Source organism: Phascolarctos cinereus, unplaced genomic scaffold, assembly GCF_003287225.1.
Source record: "Phascolarctos cinereus isolate Bilbo 61053 unplaced genomic scaffold, phaCin_HiC Scaffold_4;HRSCAF=312, whole genome shotgun sequence".
Classification (NCBI taxonomy): Eukaryota; Metazoa; Chordata; class Mammalia; order Diprotodontia; family Phascolarctidae; genus Phascolarctos; species Phascolarctos cinereus.
In genome coordinates, this window is record NW_027555847.1 from 676,522,497 (window position 1) to 676,539,737 (window position 17,241).

General features: G+C 41.2%; 1 protein-coding gene across 5 annotated transcripts in view; it reads left to right on the plus strand.

Annotated features, from left to right (window-relative positions):
* The window catches only part of REXO1 (RNA exonuclease 1 homolog), a 112,997-nt gene that overhangs the window by 74,329 nt on the left and 21,427 nt on the right, over positions 1-17,241 (plus strand). For all 5 annotated transcript variants that reach the window (XM_021008828.2, XM_078154129.1, XM_078154126.1 and 2 more), the window contains exons 5-7: positions 10,023-10,183; positions 13,362-13,499; positions 15,116-15,239. In XM_021008828.2, coding sequence (XP_020864487.1) covers positions 10,023-10,183; positions 13,362-13,499; positions 15,116-15,239 — 423 coding nt within the window. The remainder of the gene's footprint in view (positions 1-10,022; positions 10,184-13,361; positions 13,500-15,115; positions 15,240-17,241) is intronic.

Sequence of the window (17,241 nt, forward strand, 5' to 3'; positions counted from 1 at the left end):
AAAATCAATGTTGCAAACTATCTTTACATGTAATTGGAAAAGATAATACTATTAAAAATAAAGTTTTTGCATCAATATTCATTAATGGAATTGGTCTCTAGTTTTCTTTCTGTTTTTGCTCTCCCTGGTTTAGATATCAAAACTATATTTGTGTCATAGAAGGAATTTGGTAGTACTACTTCTTTACTTGTTTTTAATATTATATTTTATTTTTCCCCAATTACATGTTAAAACGTGTTTTAAAACATTTTTTAGAAAGTTTTGAGTTCCAAATTCCCTCCTTTCCCTGTCCCCTACCTGAGAGACAGTAAGCTATCAGGTCTAGGTTATACATGTGCACTCTTGTAAAACATTTCCATATTAGTCATTTTGTACAAGAAGACTTGAATAAAAAAAAAAAAGAAATACCAGGTTCAGTCTTTATTCAGACAATTCTTTACCTGTTTTTTTTCAAATAATTTATATGGTATTAGAATTAATTATCCTTTAAATGTTTGGTAGAATTCACTTGCATATCCATCTGGACATGGGATTTTTTCCTTAGGGATCTCATTTGTGGCTTGTTCAGTTTTTTTTCCCTAAGATAAGAGTTATTTAAGTATTTTGTCTCTTCTGTTAATCTGAACAATTTACGTTTTTATGAATATTCATCTATTTAATTTAGTTTGTCATTTTTATTGACGTATAAGTGGGGAAAATAGTTCCTAATAATTGCTTTAATTTCATCTTCATTGGTTGTGTATTCACCCTTTTCATTTTTGGTACTGGTGATTTGGTTTTCTTTTTTTTTTTTTAATCAAATTAACTAATGGTTTATTTTATTGTTTTTTTCCCTGATAACCAGCTCCTAGTTTTATTTATTAGTTGAATAGTTTTTGTTTTGTTTTACTTTTTATTAAGCTCTCCTTCGATTTTCAGGATTTCTATTTTGGTGTTTAATTGGGACTTTTAAATCTTTCTTTTTCTAGTTTTTTTAGTTGCATTCCCAGTTCATTGACTAGTTCTTTTGTTGAGGGAAGCATTTAGAGATATATATTTTTTCCCTTAAGTACTACTTTGGCTAGGTCTCACAAATTTTGGTATGTTGTCTCGTTGTCATTATCTTTAGTGAAATTATTAATCTTTTCTGTGATTTGTTCTTCAGCTCTTTCATTCTTTTTTTTTTTTAAGCTAGACAGTGAGGTTAAGTGACTTACCTAGGCACACAGCTAGTAAGTGTTATGTATCTGAGGCTGGATTTGAACTCAAGTCCTCCTGAATCTAGGGCCAGTGCTCTATCCACTTCGCCACCTAGCTGCCCCTAACCCGTTCATTCTTTAGTATTATTTTGTTTCCAATTAATTTTTAATCTGTGCTTCAAAGGTCCTTTGTTGAATGTCATTTTTAATTGTATTGTGGTCTGAAGAGAATGTGTTTAATATTTCTGCTTTTCTGTATCAGTTTATGAGGTTTTTATGTTTTGATATGTGATCAGTTTTTGTGAAGGTGCCATGTGTAGCTGAGAAAATATATACTCCTTTCTATTCTCATTCAGTATTCTCCAGAGGTCTGTCATATCTAACTTTTCTAAAATTCTATTCTTTTCCTTAAGCTTCTTTCTTATTTTCTGATTAAATTTATCTAGGTCTGAGAGGAATAAATTGTGGTCTCTCACTTGTAAAATTTTACTCTCTATTTCTCCCTCCATCCTATTTTTTATTTGTTCTCTTTTTTTTTTACCTTGTTTCCTCCTCAAAGTCTGTTTTGCTTCTGATTCCCTTAATCTACCCTCCCTTCTGTCACTTCCTCCACCCCCCTTTCTCTTAGATCCTTCCCTTTCTACTTCTTCATTGGGTACAATGAATTTCTGTACCCAACTTTATATACGTATATAATCTTCCCTCTTTGAACTAGTTCAAATGAGAGTGAGGTTCAAGAATTGTGTATTCCCTCACATTTTCTTTTTTTAAAATTTATTTATTTTTAGTTTTCAACATTCACTTCCATAAGATTTTGAGTTCCAGATTTTCTCCCCTTCTCTCCCCTCCCCACCACCCCACGATGGCATGCAATTTCATATAGGCTCTACATATACGTTCATATTGAACCTATTTTCACATTAGTTATGTTGTAAAGAAGAATTAGAACCAATGGGAGAAACTATGAGAAAGAAGAAACAAACAAAAAAAGAAAAAAAAGAAGAGAGAACAAATAATATACTTTGATCTGCATTCAGACTCCATAGTTTTTTTCTGCACGTGGACAGCATTTTTCATCATGAGTCCTTTGGAGTTGTCTTGGATCCTTGCGTTGCTAAGAAGAGATGAGTCTATCAAAGTTAGTCCTAGCATATTGTGGCTGTTACTGTGTGCAGTGTTCTCCTGGTTCTGCTCACTTCACTCAGCATCAGTTCATTCGTGTCTTTCCAGGTTTTTCTGAAGTCTGCCCACTTATTATTTCTTATAGCAAAATAGTACTCTATTACATTCATATACCACAACTTATTCAGCCCTTCCCTAACTGAAGGGCATCCCCTCAATTTCCAGTTCTTTGCCACCACAAAAAGAACCGCTATAAATATTTTGTACATGTGAGTCCTTTTCCCATTTGTATGATCTCTTTGGAATGCAGACCTAGAAGTCCCCCACATTTTCTCCTCCATTATAAAAACTCTTCCTTGTGTGCCTTTTATGTGAGATATTTCCTCATTCTTCCTTTCCCTTCCCTTTTCTCCTAGTACATTCCTCTTTCTCACCCTTCCATTTTTCTTTTGAGATCATCCCAGCATAATAGTCACCTTTATGCCTTCTGTGTGAGAAGACTCTTATTTTCCCTAATGATGATAAAGTTCTTTGGAGTTACATGTATCATCTTCCCATTTGGGAATGAAAACAGTTTAACCTTAAGTCCTTATGATTTCTCACTCATGTTTACCTTTTTATGCTTCTCTTGAGTCTTGTGTTTGAATGTCAGATTTTCTATCCAGCTCTTTTTATCAGGAATGCTTGGAAGTCCTCTGTGGTTATTTTATGCTAATTTGACTAATTTTCCTGGAGTTTTCATTTTGGGATCACTTTCAGGAGGTGATTGATAGAGTCTTTCAATTTTTATTTTGCCCTGTGTTTTGAAGATATCTGGGCAGTTCTTCTTTATAATTTCTTGAAATTGATGTCTAGGCTCTTTTTATGATCATGGCTTTTAGGTAGTTTAATGATTCTTAAATTATCTGTCCTCAATCTATTTTCCAGGCGAGCTGTTTTTCCTATATTTCACATTTTCTTCTATTTTTTTTCCATTATTTTGCCTTTGTTTCATTGTTTCTTGATGTCTCATGGAGTAATTAGTCTCCACCAATTCTAATTTTTAAGGAATTGTATTTCTTACCATTTGACAATGAGTTATTTTCTTAAGTATTTTTTCATGCCTATTTTACCAAGTTGTTGATTCTCTTTTCATAAATTTCTTGCATTAGCTCTCATTTCTTTTCCAATTTTTCCTCTACTGCTCTGGTTGATTTTTATTGTTTTGCTTTTTTTTTTTTTTCGGTGAGGTATAATCAGGGTTAAGTGACTTGCCAAGGTCACACAGCTAATGAGTGTAATGTGTCTGAGGTCAGATTTGAACTCAGGTCCTCCTGACTCCAAGGCCAGTGCTCTATCCACTGTACCACCTAGCTGCCCTTTCTAGTTGCTTTTTAAAACAATTTTTTTTCTCTTTTTAAAATAAGCTTTCTTTAGCTTTTCTAGGAATTCTTGTTGGTCTTGTGTCCAGTCTACATTTTTTCTTTGAGGCTTTGATTGTAGATATTTTTCAGTCTTTGCCTTCTTTAGAATTTGTGTCTAGAGCTTCCTTGTCACCACAGAAGCTTTTTATGGTCAGGTTCTTTTTTGTTTGGTTGGGTTTTTTGTTTGTTTGTTTGTTTGGGTTGGGGTTTTTTTGCTCATTTTTCCAGCCTATTTCTTGACTTTAGATTTTATATTAGAGTTCTGTTCTGTTACTTCTGGGAGGGATGGTGTGACTATCCTGAGCTTTTATGTCCTGTTTTTATAGCTAGGTCTGGGAATCTGCAAGTTTTTTGGCGCTTTTAAAGTGGTATGATTCAGGGAGAAGTCTGGTCACCACCCTTCTGCTCTGCACTCTAATCCTTATCTAGGTAGGGCTCCTATTCCCTTGTGATTGCAAGAGCTCCTTTCTACCCTGGAACTGGGTAATGGGTGTGGGATTGCCAGATGGTACCTATTCCTGTGCCCAGTGCTAGCACAGGGGTGCCCTTTAATCTCTTTCTGAGCAAATGTTCAATCCCCTTATAGTCTCTAGGTGCTGCTGCCATCGCTGCCTCCAAGACCCACAACTTTTGTTGCTTTCTCCACACCATGCTTCTGACCAGCCCCTACCCCAGTGTCTGCAGACCTTGCTTTCTGTCCTTCTGAGCTGGAAAAATGACTCACTGTGACTTTCTATTGGTTTTGCCTCTTAGAGTTGTTTAGTTGTTGGGAGAGCTCAGCAAAAATGCTTCTTTATTCTGCCATTTTACTTTTTGAAGGGGTTTGCAAGCCAGAGGATTATATCTGATTCTGGAGGTGAAAAGGAGCCACTGGAGTTTACCGAGTAAGGGGGATGGGAGGATGTATGACATGGTTGGACCTGCCCTTTAGGAACATTACTTTAGTAGCTGAGTGAAGGATAGACTGGAGTAGGGAAAGATTTGTGTCCTGGAGACCAACCAGAAGCCTTTTGAAATAGACTAGGTGTGAGGTGATGAGGGCCTGCATAAGGGTGGTGGCAGGGTCAAGAGGAGAGAAGGGGCATATGTGAGAGATGTTAAAAAGTTAAAATTCACAGATCTTGCCAATAGGATGGATCTGAGTGTTTGAGAGAGTACGAAGAGTAATGGATGACACATAGATTTTGAGCCTGGATGACTTTGGGAGAATAGTGGTGCCTTCAACAGTGATAGAGAAGTTCCGAAAGGGGGAGGGTATGAGGAGGAAGATAGTTAGTTTTTTGACTATTGGGTTTAAGATGTCTGAGATGTCCAGTCTAGATATCTGAAAGACAGATAGAAATGTGAGACTGGAGGTCTGAAGAGGTTAGGGCTTGGATAAATAGATTTGAGGATCATCAGCTAGAGATGATAATTGGATCTCTGGGAGCTGATGAGATTAAGTGACATAATATAAAAGGAGAAGAGAAGAGAGCCTAGGACAAAGCCCTGTGGGACACCCAAAGGGAGATGAATGTGACCTGGGTGAGGATCTATAGCCAAGGAGACTGAGAAGGAGCCATCAGACAGGTCGGAGAACCAGGAGAAAGCAGTGTCCTGAAACCTAGAGAGAAGAGAATTTCAAGGAGAAGTGATCCACAGCATCAGAGGTTGCAGAGAGGTCAAGAAAGATGAAGATTGAGAAAAGGTCATTGGTTTTCAGCAATTAAGAAATTATTGGTACCTTTGGAGAGAGCATTTTTGGTGGAATGATAAGATCAGAAGCTGGCTTGTAGAGAGTTGAGAAAAGTCAGTCAGACATTTACATGCCTACTACGTGAACTGTGCTAAGCACTGGGGATACAAAAGACAAATACGTAGTCCCTGGCCTGAAGGAGCTCACAATCAATTGGAGAGACAACATGCAAATAATCGTACAGGATGATTTATACAGGACAAATTGGAGATTATCAACAGAGGGAAGGAAGTACAATTAAGAAAGGAAAAGAAGGCCTCCTCAGGAAGATTAAGAAGAAATATGGGATGATAGGGGGGATAGAAGAATCAAGTGAAGGTCTTTTGAGGATGGGAGAGACCTGGACATATTTGTAGACAATAGAGAAGCAGCCACCAGTCAGGGAGAGACTGATAGAGCGGGACTGATAGACAGTACAGTCTATTAGAGAAAACAAGATGGCTGGTAAGAGTAATACCAATCCTAATCTCCCACACACTGTTGTTATGAGAATCAGGCAAAATGCTAAGTGCAAGACCTGTGAAAGAGAGGTTATGACTCAGCAAAAAGAGGGTTGGATTTGGAGTCTGAAGACTTAGATGTGAGTTCTTGTTTTCTACTCATGGCCTGAATGACTTTGGATAGATAAATTAACCCTGAAGTGCCTATAGGAGGTGCTTCAGGTATATGATCTCTAAAGTCCCTTCCAGCCTTGAGATTGTCCCAATTGGAGCATCCTCAACACCCTGCAGTCCACCTACGTAACAGAGGAATAACTTGGGTGTTATTCCTTTGGGTATGAATCTACACCAGCAGTCATTTGTGTGTGCAGAGGTAGTGTGATGGAAGGATCGCTGGATTTGGCCTTAGAAGACCTGGGCCATGTTTAAGCTCTGATATGTGTTTGGTGACTTTGGGCAAGCTGCTTAACCCTCATGAACCTTCCCCTCCCCTCTGGAGTGGAGGTCATAGAGCTTCTTCCTGACTCATGGCAGTGTTGTGGGGAGGCTCTCATCGTAAAGGGCTGCAGAGACACGAGTCTTGGTAGTGGTGATAACTGCTGTGGACTGAGGAGCATCCCACCCCCAGGTTGCTTCAGCAAGAAAGGAGGTGATCTTACCTGACGTTTCTTTGGTGCTCTCTAGTAATAGTTCTTGCTATTTCTTCCCAGCTTTATAGACATTTTCATTTTGCCATCAGGAAAGCGGGACTCAGAAGTGAAGTGACTTATGTCAGGTGACCGTAGAGAGTAGAGCTGGACTTGACTGCGGTCACTGTTGTTTGATCTGACGGTGATGGCTGATAGTAGCTCAGCAGTCCCCCTGCCGGTTCTGTCAGCACTTCGTGATGGAGTCTGTCTGGGCCAAGTGATAGCCTGGTCCAGCGCGGCTAGGTGCTTTCTTTACTCAGCTTATTTCTATTGGGTACCAACTCCTTGTTAGCCACTTTTTTCCTGCCCTTTCTAGTCCAAAGATAATTTTTCTAGGCAGAGAAAGCAAAATAAAAGCTGAAAACTTCTGTCTTCTCAAGGTCGACTGTTCTCCCTTTCCTACATCACCAATCCTGTCCCTCTGGGAGCCCTTCTAGGGCTGAAATTCTGTGAATTGCAAATGGAATTTTCCTGTTTATAAAATAATAGGTTGGTTCATAGCATTAAGAAATAGAACTTTAGACACAAGTCCTTAAAATAGCCTATCCCCCAAATTATTATGCATTTGATTCCTTTTAGAAAGTAAATAGAGCATAAAGCTCTCTTAGAGCAGTTGGTGGTGTTGGATTGGAAGAAAGAATTGAATTCTACTCATTTGGGCCAGTTCTTTGTTATACCCAAGTATCTGAACCAGAGGCAATGGGCAGAACTATGACAAGTGGTTGGAGGTTACATATAGAGGCAGATTTCAGCTCAGTATAAGGAAGGGCTTCTTAGACACTGGCCAGAAGTAGATTGGAAGTATTCAGGCAGGGGCTGTTTGGTCACTTTCTTGTCAGGGCCTTTGGAGAGGGGAGTAGCACTGCATGGAAGGCTTATCTAAGAAACCTCAAGTCCCTTCCAGCTAGAGTTAACATCTCCTCCCAAGTTGGAGTCACGTGGTGATGTGGTTAGAAAGCAGGCAGAGAGAATTTGTGCTTGAGGGAGCAGAAAATTGAACATTAAAGGAAGGAAATATGAGGTCATTCAATATATAAGCACCTGGATTTTTAGTAAAATAGAGTTTAATATGCCATTTAAAAGCAGCTATGCTCTTCTCTGTTCTTAAGGTCCTGTTAATTGACCTCACATGAGGCCAAAAGCCCTTAGCTTCCAAGAGGTCTTTTCTTTTTCAGATGAACAAAACCCAGTGCGCTTTCTATAGACATTTGTCACATTTCTTATACAGACTTGAGTCATTCACTGTTGTGACATTGAGGACACTTTATTCAGTTTACTCATAGGTATTGAACACTTGCTTTGTGTATGGCCCTGTGCTTCCTGGTCTATTGCCTGCCCTTGCTCTTTCTTTTAACCTTCCTTGCCTTCGCTCAGCTTTGGGGTCCATAGGAGACCAGTTTTCAGTGACCTGCAGGTCTTTCTGATGGAGAAAGGAGCCCCCTGAGCAGTGTATATATGAAAGGGAGAAAACTACCTTCCTGATAGAGATGGGGAGAAATGAGGTTTAAGGGCCTAGAAGGCATTCAGGAAACTTTGTCAGCAGCCTGTTAGTGAGGACTTTCCAGTCTGTCACCCATTTTTATCTTCTGCTGTAGGAATGTTTTTATCCCCCTCAAAGAGTCCATGCCATATGTTCTTTACTTCTCTGAAGTGCTGGACCTTGTGAGCGTGCCATATGTTTTTCTTTAGGCTGAAGCCTGGATTTTTGTAGGGCTTTGCGATATCTTCCAGCACCCTCATTTTATTGGTGGACAAACTAAAGCCCAGAGAGAGAAAGAGACTTCCCCAAAGTTACACAACCAGTGTGTGCAGAGGCAGGATTAGAACCCAAGCCTATTGGGCTCTTGAGTTCAAGGCTCTTTTAGACATCCCTGCTCTGCCCTCTCCCCTTTACCATGGTACTGGTTGGGCTGTGTTTGTAACCTGCCTCTGTTACTACCTTTTTAACTTTGAGCAAGTAATTTCCTCTTTGTTTCTTGAGCCTCAGTTTCTTCATTTGTAAATTGAAGTAGTTGTGCTAGAAAGTCTCAAAGATTCCTTCCACTCAGCTTCAGACACTTAACACTTACTAGCTTGTGATTCTGGGCAAATCACTTAACCCTCACCCCCCCCCAAAAAAAAGACTCCTTCCACCTCAGTTCAATGCGATAGATTGGAAAAGCTCTTTTTAATGGAGCTTCTTGTCAGCTTCCTGGTAATGTCCCAGGTACTGTGTGGCTAGGTATGGTGGGGTAGGGAGGAGCTACAGAGATAGACAAGACAAAGTCCTTGCCTTCCAGGAACTTATAATTCATTTGGGGGAGACAAAAAAAAATGAAAAGAGCATATCCTGCCTTACATTCTTAGATGCTAAATGAGTGAAACAATGAGTACTGTAGACCTTGAAAGAAGGAAGAGAAGATTCTAGCTAGTGAGATGGAGTAAGTTGGGCCTTGAAGAATGGAAAGTTAAATGGGAAATAGTGAGAGAGCACTTCAGGAAGGAGTAAGCAAAGGGACAGGGGGGAATGCTTGGTTCTGGGAACAGTGAAGCCCACTGTTTTGTTCAGGGAGGTCTGTGTAGGGAAATGGTGGAACATAGAGTGCAGATTGTAGTTGGGGCTGGAGCACTGGGTTGTATGGTTTAGGCTTTGTGTGGGAGGCTGACAGCACCAACAGTAGGGATGAGAAGTAATAGAATGAAAGGGCTGTGGCAAGAGGGGTCATGTTAGATTCAACAGAAGAGAATCCTGGTGGTAAGGGGATGGAGAGACCTTGACGGGAGGCTTCACCTTCCCAGGCTTCTCACCCTCCCAATCCACCCTGATTCCTGGTTAGGCTGATTTTCTTCTTTGCACACATCTTGTTTTTTCAAGTTGACCACGTGGTTTGATCATTATTTTTCTGTTACAGGAACCATAAATGTTTGTTCTTCTGGTGAAATTGAGATTGCTAGCCATTTGGTATATTTCCCCACCTTTGAAAACAAACCTGCACAAAGTAGTCCCTTATCTAGGCTGCAAGGGACTATTTTATTTGTGACCTCATCAAAGGGAGTGGAAGAACATAGAGCTGGGAGCGAGTAGTCTTGTCACAATGACCAGGAGAGCAATGGCATAACCCCTGGGTCCTTTGCTAAGGAATCAAGGCCTTTTCTAACTCACATCTAAATGCTTCAAACTGAAGGACCTGACCATGTGGCAGAGGCTATCAGAAACCTATACCTTTCATTGGACCTACAAATTGGTGACATTGCCTGATCTGACCACTAAGTATTGACTTTTTATCTCCATGGCCTTGCCACAGAACAGATCTTAATGTCGTCATTCCAAAATCCTAGTTCAAAATCCAGACCTTTCCCTCTGTGCACCCAGATGCACATTTTGGTAACATTAAGTGACCGGAATTACTTGGTTCTCCGGAGCTCGGTGATGGGAATTTTGTCTTCCTACAATCATGTGCCCTGTACCCTGTCAGCCCCCACAGGTGCCAAGAAAAGTAATTCTTTGAACACCGTTCAAGTCACAAATGGCTCTGAGCCAAACATCTCCTTGAAGTCCCGAACGATGTCTGGAATGGCTTCTAAAACGAGCACGACATCCGTGCAGAAGAGGATAGCACATGTGCCCTCCCTACAGGTAACGCACGTTTTCCCACATTCAATTCAATAAACATTTCTTAAGTGCCTGTTGGGTGTAAGGCATTGAGAATAGAAATACAAAACCAAAACAGACCCTGCCTTCAAGAGGCTGAGGGGAAATGATAAAAGAAAAAACATAATAGATACAGAATAATCATTGCAGGTGGGTGGGGGTGGAGAGGTTTCTTTGCAGGAAGTGGGATTTATCTGAGGCTTGGTGGGACTTGGGAGTCTAGGGTGGAGGTGACGCACCTCCTCCCAAGTCCAGCTGATAGACTTCATATTTCCAGGACTGTGTTGAACCGACAGATTGGGAACAAATAGATCCCACTGGGGAGGAGCTTTGGGATGTGCTGAAAGTTTCATCAAAACATAATTTTAAAAAGTAAGAGCTTTTCTAATCTGTCTTCCAGTCTTGCACTTGCCATTTCCACCAAAACAACAAAGTGCTGTTTTTATCTCCCTGGCCTTGTGATAGTCTTGTCCTGGCTTGTGAGGAGCAGGTACTCAAAGACTTTGAACTGCAGATGGACCCTCACTTGGTCTTTACTTTAAGTCCAGGAGTTCTTGAAGACCAAAGCATTAGGAGAGAAGTCAGCAGATTGTTTTGGAGGAGACTAGGAAGACTTGGAAATTGTAACTTAGTGTGTTTGTTTGGTAATTCAGAAAGGCCTAGAAAAGGTGAGAATGTCTTCTGGGAGAAACAAGATAGACTTTCTTTTGTGGTGTGGTCAGCTTCCCTTCTTCATATCTGGTCTACTTTCCGCTGATCCCTGGGGCTGTGGAAAGCTGGATGGGAGTGAGACTTTCACAGGGGCTCCCAAAGTGACTCTCACACATTTTGGTTGACCCTGTCTGACCCCTTGCCTAGCAGAGTACTTTGAGACCTGCTTACGAATTCTCCCTTTTTAGGAGCAGATCCTCTGCTTCAGCTCTACCCATCTCTGACTTCCTTAGGGACTAGCAGCGGCCCCTTCCTCGGTCTCCTTTGTCACACATTCTCGTGTGGCTTCTTTGTGCCCATGTGTTAGCCTCCCTACTAAGCTTTCCCTTCTGCCTTTTTGCTACCTGTCTTCCTTCTCCCCCTCCTCATCTCCCTTTTTCTTCCTTATCCACTCTTTCCCCTTCTCTTTTCTTCCTTTACTTCCTTCTTTCTCCTTTTCTTTTCTTTCTCCTTTTTCCTATTTTTCCCTTCATTCTCCCCTTGTCTCCTATTTTTTCCTCTCTTTACCCCAAATCCCTTCTTCCTTCTCCTTATTTCAAGGGAAAAGAAACAATTCAGATGATATCATCCCTGACCTCAAGGAGCTCACAGGCTAGTAGGAAGTAAAGATACAAACAGAGGAATGATACACATTACACTATGTATATAGCCAGAGGCCTTAAACTAAATGCTTTAAGTTTTGAGGGGGAACATTTTTAACTGACAGGGCAGAGAGAGGTATTTGAGTTGAGCTTTAAAGGATAGATTAGAAAGTCATTAAACTGTTGGTATGACAGGAAATCTTTTTTTTTTTTAATTTTTCTTTTTTTTCTTTTTTCTTTTTTTGATATGACGGGAAATCTTAAAGATGTTGAATTGGAATTTGTTGAATTGAAAAATTTTGCTGTTAATAGTCAGTAAGCATTTATTAAGCTCTTACTATGTGCCAGGTTCTGTTCTAAGTGCTAGGGATACAGAGAAAGGAAGAAATAGTCCTGTCCTCGAGGTATGCTCAGTCTAATGAGGGAGAAAATGTTCTAGCAATTATGTACCAGTAAGCTACAGGCTGGATAAATAGGAAATAATTAGCTGAGGGAAGGCATTGGAGTTAAGAGGAGATGGAGATGGCTTTGGTTGGAACTCACATGGATCTTTCTTTTGTCTTTCTAGGGAGTAAACAAATAGGCCAGTCATTCCAACTGAGTTTGGGGCCAGCGTTCCCACCAGTATCCGACAATACTGTCATAAATGGAGATAGCAGCAGCCCTTCCCTTTCAGGGATTTTGAGAACAAAAGTGCTCTGAGTTTGAGGGGGACAGGTTGCACCTGAGAGGGCAGGAAGTGGCATTTGAGTTGAGCTTCAAATGATAGGTTAGAATTCAGTAGTGGAGGAAGAGAGCTGGTGGGACACCTTTCAGGCCTAGGGCATGCTGTGAACAAGGGCACGGAAGCGGGAGAGCTTAGGCTACATTCTGGGGATCCTTCTTTACACACAGTTCTTGAATTAATAAATGAAAGTAGACTGACTCCTTAAAATCCTAAGACAAATTGGCAACAACAAGAATCAGTAATCCACGGACGATAGAGAGAGGTAGTCTGCCCTCCTGTTTCCCTAACACTAGTGGTACTAACTGGCTAAGAAATAAGTTTCAGCTCAGAAAATGGTCATGGCCCATTAGTTGCTCTCTGCCCCCATCTATTTAACAAAAAACAAGCCCAGCCTCTTCAAACTCCCTAACACATCCCTGCAGCTAGGGTAACACGGTAACAGTCTGAGAAACCTCCCCTCATCTCTTGTGCCGTGGCCTGCCTGGGCCTGAGAAGAAGCAAACATGGACTCTGGGAGGCTGAGCTAGTGAAGGCAAACTCTGGGCAGCTTCCTGTGAAGCTGGGAAGGTTTTGAGCACAGGCCCAGCACTGATCTCTGATCTCGCTGTCTCTGTGGGATGTAAGCCAACTGGGGCCTACCTCACAGCAAGACTCCTCCCTAGGAGAACCTGAGTTTTGGGGAAAAAAAACCACAGCAATTCATAAAACAGCTTCCTGAGGTTTTCAGAGAGACGTCCTGTGCTCACAGAATCAGAACAGTGGACAACAGAGCTTTTGGAACTGGAAATGAGTCACATCATGGTGTCAGAGTTCAAGCAGGTCTTAAAAAGGACGTTATGAAACTGTTGACAGGGAATCTCAAAGATGTCGTTTGTTGAAATAGAAAATTCTGCTGCTGGTAGTCAAGAAGCGTTTTTTATTAAGTGCCTGTTATATGCCAGGCACTGTGCTTAGTGCTAGGGATACAAAGACAGGAAAAAGACAGTCCCTTGACCTCCAGGAGCTCGAAGTCTAACCGGAGAGACAACATATGTACAGACAAGCTGGATAAATAAATAGGAAATGACTGAGGGAAGGCACTGGAATTAAGGGCTGGGGAAGGCTTCCTGTAGAATACTTACTGATCTGTCTTTTGTCTTTCTAGAGTGTAAGCTTAAATAGGCCAATCATTCCAACTGAGTTTGGGGCCAAGGTTCCTACCAACATCCGCCAACGTTATCTTAATCTTTTTATTGATGAGTGCCTGAAGTTCTGTCCATCACCCCAAGAAGCTTATGACAAGGTCTGTATCCATGATATTAATTATTTTGCTGTGCTGTGAAGTTGGGGGGCGAGGGGCTGACAGTGGGGAGAGGGTTAGCTTGCCATGGTCTGACCTTGTACAACCAGTGTGTCTTGCCTAAGGGTTGGACCCTCCCCCATCCCCTTCTCTGTTTTTCTCAGAAGGAATGAGGAGCACCCATTGATCTTGAACCTTTGGTTGGTAGATCTTCAGCTGGTTTCTGCTGCCTTGCACCTCATCTTTTGTTCATTTCCCTCTCTCAGTGATTGGGCAGGCTTCCCAGAAGGGAGGTGGTAGAGGCAGGAGCCCACCCTATCTGTCCTGTACTTTGAGTTAGTCAAATAGAAGATCTGTAGAGCTTGAAGGACCCTTAGAGCTCATCCTGGTGATCTCTAGGAGGGGAGTATCAAGAACCCTGTGCTCAGGTGAGAAGGCTTCAGTGTGAGTCCCCTGGTCTTAGCTCTGTATTAGCAGTTGGATTCTGGACTGATGACTCCCCACTGAGCCTCACGAACTCGCCCTAAGTGAGGGGTTTCACTAGATGACCCCTGCAGTTCCTTCCAGTTCTAATATCCTACTATCTGATCGGTCCTGAATCAGTAAGAGATGAGTGGGGAGGAAGGACCAGGTCAGTTTGTGGAGAGGCAAAACCAGGCTGTTGGTTCAGTATCTGACCCTGCAGAAGAACATTAATGAAACGAAACTATGCACACACCTATGTTTCTTTGAGGCAGTGTGGTGCTGGGGAGAGAGATTGGACTGGAGTCAGGAGGACCTAGGTTCAGATCTTGTCTTTGTCATGTGACCTGGGGCAGGTCTACCTTCTCTGTAAAAATAGAGATATTAGCTATACCTTCCTCCTAGGGTGGTTGTTAAGGACCAAATGATATAATGTAGGGAAAGAGCTTGATAAACCTTAAGATCCTCTATAGATTTCAGTTATTATAATTGTGAATATTTTTATTATTGCTGACCATCTCAGGTTAAGAGAATTATCCAAGGGCACAGGACAAGTTTGGGCTCTTGATTACGTACTTAAATGGGCTACCTGCTGCAGTTGTAGCAGCTCTTTGAATATTTCTGATCTAGTGCTGCCCCTCTTTCTACAGCATAGAATATATGTCTGTTGAGCTGAGGTCACATGCCCAAGGTCACATAAACAGTTGCTGTTGGCACCACCTCCTTTTTCCCTCCCTATCCCCAATGATCTCAAGGCTTCATATCCTCATCTCCTCCCCTTAGCCTGAGCTCTCTTGGCTCTCTGTAAATAGGATTTTAGGGAATCTCAGGGTTTCTGCTTCTTCATTCTGTAGGCCTCCCATCCTAGGAAACCCACAGGTCTGTAGAACTGCGAATCATGCCACAGGAGGATAAGGGGGTCTACATTAGCCCAAGTGCTCAAATATACATTTCTGCTCTGACCACTCTAGGAAATGAGGAAACTCCTGTCCTTCAAATAACATTCTGATGTGAGAATACCACTCCTAATTTAGTCCTTGTTGTCAAACCTATTCAATCTAATTGCCTTGTGTTCTTTGTCTTGGCTCCAACCCTGCCTTCCACCTAAGCCTGTGAAAGTTGATATGAAATCTCAGCAACACATGTTTTTTTCCCAGGCTTTATCTGAGGAGAAGGTGGCCTATGAACGGAGTTCAAGCAAGAATATCTACCTGAATGTGGCTGTCAATACCCTAAAGAAGCTAAGGAGTTTAGGACCTAGTTCTGTACAATGTGTAAACAGTAAGTATGGCTAGAGTAGCAAATTCTTTCCTTCTCTGATTTTGAAGTTGATGCTCTTGTCTAGAAGGGCCATAGTTCTAACAACATTAATTACTGGGAGCCATCTGAAAACTCTGAAAGAAAGCATGGTAGGTCTTTGTGCAGCCTTCCATGCCCCAAGGCTTGCACTTTTTCCAGGAGTGCCCCTTAGGTCCTCTCTCAGAGCCCATTGTCGCTTTCTTTGAACACAGTTTTTTTTTTTTAAGCTTTTGAGTTTTAAATTTTTCTCACCCTCCCTCCCCATCTCCCTCCAAAATCTGATATAGTTTGTACATTCCTATTAAACATATTTTCACATTAGTGATGTTGTAAGGAAAAATGAGAACTAATAGGAGGAACCACCAGAAAGAGGAAAAAAAACTATCAAATAATATGCTTCAGTTTGCATCCAAAGTTCTTTCTTTGGATGTGGATAGCATTTTCCATCACGAGACCTTTGGAGATGTCTTAGGTCCTTGTATTGCTGTGAAGGGTTAAGTCTGTCAACAGAGCACAATGTGTATAACGTTCTCCTGGTTCTGCTCACTTCACTCAGCATCAGACCATACAAGTCTTTCTAGGTTTTTCTGATGTCTGCCTGTTCATCATTTCTTATAGCACAATAGTATTCCATTACATTCATATACTACAACTTTGAATATAGTTCTAACAAAGATCTCTGTTGTTCAAGCTGACAGCAGAGAAGGAAGGTCATGGAAAGGCATGCTAGAGAAAGCAGCAAGAAATGAGTGGATGACAGGGAAAAAATTAAAAAAAAAAAAGACTAGCAAAGATAGCTTGGGCCTTTCCCTAGGGAGTCTAGCATCCTCAGGCTCAGGATCATGGGACTTAGGATGGACCTTGGAGACTAGCCAGTCTACCCTCTTCTTTTTCTAGAGGAGGATACAGTAGCTTGGAGAGGTTATGGCTTTTCCCATGGCATACAAGTAGTAAGTATCAAAGCCAGAGTTTAGAATCCAAATTCAATTCTTTTTCAGTGCTGTGGCAGATTAACCTCCCCTGCCCCAAGGCTTCACCGTAACCATAGTCCAAGAAGTACAGCTGTAGGTGTTCATAGGATGATCACCTGGAATCCTCAAGAAAAAGATTATTTCTCCACATTATTATAAAAAGTAAAGAAATGGATAATCTGTTTCAGAAGGATTTCTATCCAAAATGATTTTAAGAATTATCATGACACTTGTAGCATTCACAGGGAGCAGACTTCAGTTATGTGGAAACTGTCCTCGCTGGACCCCCTAGTATGCTAATAGGAAGCTAAACAGATCACATGTTAGCACTGGGTGGGTGGGAGAGAGGTCAGAGCCTTAGGGGAGATGCTGTGACTGCTCTGCTGTATGTCACTCTAGGGCTTAGCACTAAAAGGACTACAGCTGTTAATTAAAAGTTTCCATTCTACTATACCTTTTTTCCTTTGCCTTTAGGATAAAAAAAAAAAGCATTACATCAATTGAGGCAGCTTCATCTTTTGAGGTAGCCTTAAATCTGGTCCTATCTTTGCCTTATTGATGCAGGGTGGGGTGGTGGAAAGAGAGCCACATTTGGAAGCAGAGGGCCTGGGTTTGAATCTTGGCTCTGTTACATAGGACCTTGTAATCCTAATATTCAGCACTAGGTGCAATGAAACTTCTTTTGTTGTCATCCCCAAGGAAAACTAGAGAACAAGACTGTATTTGATAAATTAATAAGTGATATGGTAACAGCAATGGTGGTGAAGAGGATGATAACAGCTGACATTTCTCATTACCTCACCATTTGTTTTACTCTTTATGAATCACTTTACATTCATTATCTCATTTGCATCAACCTTGTAAGGAAGATAGTACATGTGTTGTTCTTAAATCAGAGAGAAGATATTACCTCACCATTTGTTTTACTCTTTATGAATCACTACATTCATTATCTCATTTGCATCAACCTTGTAAGGAAGATAGTACATGTGTTGTTCTTAAATCAGAGAGAA